The following is a 7,457-nucleotide window of genomic DNA, read 5'->3' as shown; positions in this document are numbered from 1 at the left end:
CTGCTAACTGCAAGGTCAGCAGATCCAAACCACCAGGTGCTCCACAGGCGAACCAGGAGCCGGGCTCCCGCTTTATGTATCTTGGCCACGGGAAGATTTACAGTCCTGGAAACCCACAGGGGCAGTTCTACTCTGTCCTATAGGGTCACTGCGAGTCCCAACCAACCTGATGGCAGTGAGTTTGGGGTTTTGTGAGACGGAATGAACTCGATGGCCAAGATGCTACAGCATGAGTTTGAGTTTAAATGGTCTTGATGTGAGTGGGCTTGGGGACACTATCCACCTCCTCCCTTATTCTTCCCTCAGATCCCCTCCAAGCTTCCCATTCCCTTGTGCCATAAAGGGCGTCTGGAGCCTCGATTTCCCCCTTTCCTCCCTCCACACATATGGTAGGGCGCCCGAGGGTGTTTAATTGTTGGGCTGTGAAACACAAGGTCGTCGGCAGTTCGATACGACCAACCTTCTCGGGAGGAAAAAACGAGACTCAATTCCCAGCAAGCGTCACAGGTCTAGGGGTCACGACGAGAGCGGACTCTGGCAGTGAGGGTTTGGGGGGGGTCTTGTTTTTTTCAGTGTGTAAGGTGCATGGGTTTTCCTGGTCCCCTAGGCGCCGGCTGCTGCTTCACTTTCTCCCCCCTCCCCCACCCCACCCCGGAGCGCGGGGTGTTCCCGGGCCTCAATTCCCACTACTACTCGTCCAGCCCAGCAGGTGTCGGGAGCCTCATTTTCCCGGCTCCAGCTCCCCGGCGCCCACGAAGCCCCGCCCCGGCGCCCCCAAGATGGCGCGGTCACCTCGCTCCGCCGTCTGACATCATCGCGCCGCCCTCCCCTCGGGGCCTCTCTCCCGAGCCCTCTGAGGCGGAGTCACTGAGACGGAAAAAAAAAAAGCATCCTCCTCGGCACTGGAAGGGGCGGGCACTAGCAACCGGGGCCCAGCGCTCCTCCCTATTGGCCCAGAGCACAGGAGCCCGACAGGCGATTGGCTGAACGGCAGGAGCCAGGCGGGTGCTGATTGGGCGCGTGGCGGCCGTCGGCGAGGCGACCTCGCAGGAAGGTGGAAGGGGCGTTGCTAGGCCCGGCTCCGGGCGAGAGCGAGGCTGCCGAGCAGGCGAGAGGCGACGCGCGAGCTAGAGAGGGCGCAGCGTGAGGGTGGCCGCGCGAGGGGACCGGCCGCCCGGGCCCGGGCCCGGGGCGCGCGAGACGGCGGAGGCGGGTGAGTGCGGACGGGCGCGCCCTGGGCCAGCCTGGCTCCCCCACGCCCCGCGGCCTGCCCTCGCCACCCCGCCTGCGCACTGAGGGCCGGGAGGTGGGCGCGCGCCGGGCGGCGAGGGCGGGGCGGCCCCCAACGGCCGGCGGGGCGCCCCGGCGGGAGGGCCGGGCCGGCGGGTGGGCGGCGGGCTGGAGAAGGGTGTAGGGCTGAGTGCGAAGAGGCGGAGCCGGGCGAGGGGCGGGGGGCCTGGGAGGGACCTGGGTGCGCTGGGAAGGCGGTAGGCCTGCCCCCGGGAGGGCTCCCAAGCCCCTTGGGGTCGCGGGGAGCTTGGAGGCCGGGAGACTGAACAAGTCCCGGGTCGGAGGGGGGACGTTATAGAGGCACTAGTGACCCCGGGTGGGGGCGGGGGTTAGGTCGTGGGAGCAGAGGGAATTAAGTGACTTTACAGGAGAGATCTCGTTGAATCTGGAAAGGAGGACCAGGGTGCTGAGGGTTTGGGGTGCAGTGGGGGGAAAGGGTTCTTAGGAAACGGGATGGAGAGCCAGCTGGGGAGGGAGACAGATCCAGGGGTCGGGCTCCGTGGTCGACTGATGGGAAGCAGACAGACCAATTAGAAGCCGTGGGGTGGTGGGGAATGAAATGGGGTGACTAGAAAGATTGGGTGGGCTCTCAGTAAAGAAGGGGTTATGTAATGTGGAAACGGAGGGTGGGGGAGACGACTTTTTCTTTCAAATAGGAGCATTTAGGTTCCAGGTGCAGAGTGGGGTCTGGGGAGCCCCAGAATGAGGGAGATGTGAGGGGTTGACAAGTTAGAGTTTTGGGTACACCCTGGGGAAGAGGCTAAGTTGGGGGGTCTGGCTGACTTGGGGATGCAGGGAGGTGGCATATCAGAAGACTAGAGGGTCTGGGTGTCCCTAAGGGCAGTTTGGGCAGTAGGGGTGTGTAGGAAAGGGACAAAGGTCAGGGTTACCCACCTCTCATCCGCCCCCAGGATGAGTGTGCAGAGAAGTCTTTTACAAAGACGAGGGTATGAAAAGGGGGTCTGGGATTGGGTGTTTTGGGGGAAAGCTTAGCTGCAAAGCGGGTGGGGGGTATAGGACAGGTGAAGGTGATTGGGTTTTGTTTTGCAAGGAAGATAAAATGGGATTAACATTTGAAAGAGAGTCTGGACTGTCCTGGAACGGATTGGGGAGGGGTGTGTCAGTCTATTGGAGAGGGGGTAGGGGTATCTTGGAGCGGATTAGAATTGTAGGTCAGGTTGGGGTGATTCAATGATTGTGAAGAGGGTCTGGGTACCCTGGGGAGGAGGGAGAAGAAGGGTGGGGGGAGGGAGTGGGTTTTAAGCTTTTGGAGAGGGGGCTAGGGTGGCAGGGAGGGGGATTTAAGTCCTTGTGTAGAGGGAGATGGGGTCTCACAGGGAAGGGTTATGGTGGGAAAACCCAGGTGGGTAGACAGCTAGGTCAGCATGGGAGCAAACGCAAACTGAAGGGAGAAGGAATTTGATGTGAGCAATTCAGGTAGCAGAGGGAGACAGAAGAGCAAATTTTCTGTGGGAGGGGCCTGAAAGTGGAGTGGTCCAGTGTAAACAGATCCCAGAGGAAGTAAAGCCTATGAGAGAACTCCCCTGGGCCCCTTGAAAAGGGGAGCCCTTGGAAAGAGATCTGAGTAGAGAGGAGACAAGTTCTGGGTGAGGTGGGCCTTGGGGACCACCATGAGGTACGGTAGGGGCCTACGAGGGGACTGGACAGGTGGCAAGGATCTGGTGGGTGGAATTGGAGGTGAATGGATTCAGGTGAGACTTGGGCTTGGGGTAGGTCTGTGGGGAAGGTTTGGTTTGGTGGTGGTGGGTGTGCTCAGGAGAGGCAGGATTGTTAGGGAGGGAGATGGGGATAGAAAAATAGGAGCAAAATGTTGTGGGTGTTGGGGTGCCCGAGAAGAGAGTGGGGGGGACACCCGTTGCTGGGAATGGGGCCTGAGAAAGCGGTGGCTGGGGTTCTGACCTAACCCATCCTCCCACCTCCCAGCCCAGGGCCTGGCTGCCGCCATGACAGAGGAGTCGGAGGAGACGGTCCTGTTCATTGAGCACCGCTACGTGTGCTCTGAGTGCAACCAGCTCTACAGCTCCCTGGAGGAGGTGCTCCTGCACCAGAACTCCCATGTGCCCCAGCAGCACTTTGAACTGGTGGGCGTGGCCGACCCTGGCGTCGCGGTGGCCACAGAAGCTGCTTCGGGCACTGGCCTCTACCAGACCCTCGTCCAGGAGAGCCAGTACCAGTGCCTGGAGTGCGGGCAGCTCCTGCTCTCACCCAGCCAGCTCCTGGAGCACCAGGAGCTGCACCTGAAGATGATGGCGCCCCAGGAGGCTGTGGCGGCCGAGCCGCCGCCCAAGGCGCCCGTGTTGAGCTCGAGCACCATCCACTATGAGTGCGTGGACTGCAAGGCGCTCTTTGCCAGCCAGGAGCTCTGGCTGAGCCACCGGCAGACCCACCTCCGAGCCACCCCCCCCAAGCCTCCCGCCCCAGTTGTCCTGGGCTCACCAGTTGTCTTGGTGCCCCCTGTGGGCCAGGCTCGCGTGGCTGTGGAGCACTCCTACCGGAAGGCAGAAGAGGGCGGTGAAGGCGCGGCCATCCCCTCAGCTGCTGCCTCCAGCTCCGAGGTGGTGGCTGAGGTGGAGCTGCTGCTCTACAAATGCTCCCAGTGCTCCCAGCTCTTCCAGCTGCCGGCTGACTTCCTGGAGCACCAGGCCACCCACTTCCCCGCCCCCGAGTCCGAGGAGCCCGTCCTGCAGCCCGAGCCCCTGGCCCCGTCGCCCACAGAGGGGCCTGAGCCTCCACCAGAGCCCCTGCTGGCTTCTGACCACAGTTATGAGCTGCGCAACGGTGAAGCCATCGGGCGCGACCGCCGGGGGCGCCGGGCTCGGAGGAGCAACAGTGGCGAGCCAAGTGGGGCGGCCACCCCCGAGCTCTTCTGCTCTGCCTGTGACCAGCTCTTCCTCTCACCCCACCAGCTGCAGCAGCACCTGCGCAGTCACCAGGAGGGGGTCTTCAAGTGCCCCCTGTGCAGCCGCGTCTTCCCCAGCCCTGCCAGCCTGGACCAGCATCTGGGAGACCACAGCAGCGAGTCCCACTTCCTGTGTGTGGACTGCGGCCTGGCTTTCAGCACGGAGGCCCTCCTCCTCGCCCACCGGCGAGCCCACACCCCAAACCCACTGCACTCGTGTCCCTGTGGAAAGACCTTTGTCAATCTCACCAAGTTCCTTTATCACCGGCGCACCCACATGGCTGGGGGCGTCCCTCTGCCTGTGACGCCTGTCCCCCCTGAGGAGCCCGTGATTGGGTTCCCTGAGGTGACCCCCGCCGAGACTGGAGAGCCAGAGGCCCCAGAAGCCCCCGTGTCTGAGGAGAGCTCCGCGGGGCCTGCCACCCCAGGCACCTACCGTTGTCTCCTTTGTAGCCGGGAGTTTGGGAAGGCCTTGCAGCTGACGCGGCACCAGCGGTTCGTGCACCGCCTGGAGCGGCGCCATAAGTGCGGGATCTGCGGCAAGATGTTCAAGAAGAAGTCGCATGTGCGCAACCACCTCCGCACGCACACGGGGGAGCGCCCCTTCTCGTGCCCTGACTGCTCCAAGCCCTTCAACTCGCCTGCCAACCTGGCCCGCCACCGGCTCACACACACGGGGGAGCGGCCTTACCGCTGCGGGGACTGCGGCAAGGCCTTCACGCAGAGCTCAACGCTCAGGCAGCACCGGCTGGTGCATGCCCAGCACTTCCCCTACCGCTGCCAGGAGTGCGGGGTGCGGTTCCACCGCCCCTACCGCCTGCTCATGCATCGCTACCACCACACAGGCGAGTACCCCTACAAGTGTCGCGAGTGCCCCCGCTCCTTCCTGCTGCGCCGGCTGCTGGAGGTGCACCAGCTGGTGGTCCATGCTGGGCGCCAGCCCTACCGCTGCACCTCCTGCGGGGCTGCCTTCCCCTCCTCTCTGCGACTCCGGGAGCACCACTGTGCAGCCGCTGCCTCCCAGGCCCCCCGGCGCTTTGAGTGTGGCACTTGTGGTAAGAAGGTGGGCTCGGCGGCCCGGCTGCAGGCCCACGAGGCGGCCCACGCAGCCGCCGGGCCTGGGGAGGTACTGGCCAAAGAGCCCCCTGCCCCCCGGACCCCCCGGGCTGCTCGCACACCCGTCGCCTCCCCAACAGCTCTGGGAGGCGCTGTGGAGGCAGCCCCCCCGGCCCCCACCCAGCGCCGGGGTCTGGAGTGCAGCGAGTGTAAGAAGCTGTTCAGCACAGAGACGTCGCTGCAGGTGCACCGACGCATCCACACGGGTGAGCGGCCCTACCCGTGTCCGGACTGTGGCAAGGCCTTCCGCCAGAGCACCCACCTGAAGGACCATCGGCGCCTGCATACGGGCGAGCGGCCCTTCGCCTGCGAAGTGTGTGGCAAGGCCTTTGCCATCTCGATGCGCCTGGCGGAGCATCGCCGCATCCACACGGGCGAGCGGCCCTACTCCTGTCCAGACTGTGGCAAGAGCTACCGCTCTTTCTCCAACCTCTGGAAGCACCGCAAGACCCACCAGCAGCAGCACCAGGCCGCTGTGCGGCAGCAGCTGGCAGAGGCTGAGGCGGCTGTGGGCCTGGCCGTCATGGAGACTGCAGAGGAGCCGCTACCCCTGGTGGAGGCCATCGAGATTTACGCTGAGGCCGAGGGCGTCCAGATCAGTGGCTAACTCTCACCCTTGCCGGCCATGAGGCTCCCTTGCCCTGTTGCTGAGGCTCGTCCTTGGCACCCCCTCCACCCTCTGTACATAATATGCCCCTCCCTCTGCTCTCAGTAACTGAGTTTAGTCTCTCCCCTCAGGGGTCCTTGATCTGTATAAAGGTGCCTCTGCTTCCCCCCCCCCCCCCTTCCACCTGTCAGCATGGGTGGCCCCAGGGCGAAGCAGCCAGTAAATAAAGATGAAATTGGATGTTTCTGTGCTTTTATCAGTTCCCACTGGGCCGGTGGGCCCTCCCATGACAGCAGGCATGGGAGGGGTCTTCTCACTGAGCCCCCGGGCCTACAACCAATTGGCCAAGCTCACTGCCTTCGAATTGATGCAACAGGGTAGAACTGCCCCTGTGGGATTCATTTATGGGAATAGAAAGTCTAGTCTTGTGGTGGTTCCAAACTGCTGACCTTGGGGGTAGCAGCCTGACTGACACATGACCACCACCACACACCATCAGGCCTCCAGTCTAGAACCAGGCCTGGCAAGTAAGAGTTGAGTAAGCCTTTAGCCAACTTGAGGGTCGCAGCCAGCTCTGAGGCTTCTGCCTGGTGGGAAGTGGAGGCAGCCTGGCACCTTTGCCACTAGAGGTCACCACAGCCTGGCAGAGAAGAAAGCTGTTTCTCTTTGCATCCTGAGCATTTGGTGAACTTGAAAATTCTTGAAGTCCTTGTTCTTCCACTTCCTGGGCTGATGTGTCCTCTGATCCCCCTGCCTCAGGACAACTGGATTCTTTAAGAGCAAATGTAGGGAATATCAGTCTCAGACCTCCGAGGTGGTGGTTCCTTGGATCACATCCAGCCGTGGAGTAGAAGAGGGTTCCGATAGTGTGTGGCTAGAGGAGGTCACATTACCAGGATAGGTGCCTTGTTGCCCCTCGGTAGTTGGGCTTTGGCTCAGCTAACGCTTTGGTTGTGTAGGGCAGAGTGTTGGGGTAGCTGGCTGTAGTTTGGCTCACCTCCAATAGTCTCGCTGTGGTTTTTGTTCCCTGGACCGACCCTGGAAGGAAGGAAAGGATGTGGAAGTAAAGGGTGGTGAGGCGTCGACCTGAGGCCATGCGCCCATCTAGGTAGAACTGGGGTTGAAGCTCTTCCCTTTGCTGCCTCCTGAACCTTGGAGATAAGGGACTGGCAGGGAAAGAAAGGTGGCAGTGTGTGTGGCTGGTAAGAATGCTTGCTGTGCCAGCCTTACCACCGAAGACCCAGCACCGAAACACTGCCATCAAGTTACCTCCATTTCTCATGACCACCCTGTGTGTCAGTAGCCCAGGTAGCAGTGGTACAGGGTCACTTCTTGGGTTGCTGACCTGAAGGTCAGCTCAAACCACCAACTCCAAAGGAGAACGACTTGGCTTGCTACTCAAAGAGTTAAACCATCTCTGAACCCCACAGAAGCTGTTCTCTGTCGTGTAGAGTTGAATTGAGAGGGGTGAGAGTGAGTGACCCTGTAGGTATCAGCAATAGAATAGTCCCACTCTACTCCACC

The 7,457-nt window shown here is 61.8% G+C and overlaps 1 protein-coding gene across 2 annotated transcripts; it reads left to right on the top strand.

The window, feature by feature from the left end:
- The first annotated feature begins 1,051 nt into the window (after nucleotides 1-1,051).
- On the top strand, nucleotides 1,052-6,166 carry ZNF574 (zinc finger protein 574). 2 transcript variants are annotated; one of them, XM_075537066.1, is made up of 2 exons: nucleotides 1,052-1,213; nucleotides 3,235-6,166. In XM_075537066.1, the coding sequence occupies exon 2, from the start codon at nucleotides 3,255-3,257 to the stop codon at nucleotides 5,931-5,933; it is 2,679 nt and encodes an 892-aa protein (XP_075393181.1). In that variant the 5' UTR covers nucleotides 1,052-1,213; nucleotides 3,235-3,254; the 3' UTR covers nucleotides 5,934-6,166. The 2 variants fall into 2 exon arrangements, with proteins under 2 accessions (XP_075393181.1, XP_075393180.1); XM_075537065.1 differs by lacking the exon at nucleotides 1,052-1,213 and adding an exon at nucleotides 2,614-3,002.
- The last annotated feature ends 1,291 nt before the right edge of the window (nucleotides 6,167-7,457 follow it).

The sequence above is a fragment of the Tenrec ecaudatus genome, chromosome 18 (assembly GCF_050624435.1).
Source record: "Tenrec ecaudatus isolate mTenEca1 chromosome 18, mTenEca1.hap1, whole genome shotgun sequence".
In the NCBI taxonomy this organism is placed as follows: Eukaryota; Metazoa; Chordata; class Mammalia; order Afrosoricida; family Tenrecidae; genus Tenrec; species Tenrec ecaudatus.
The sequence above is the reverse complement of the archived record's forward strand: the minus strand, read 5'-3'. Positions and strand labels throughout refer to the sequence as shown.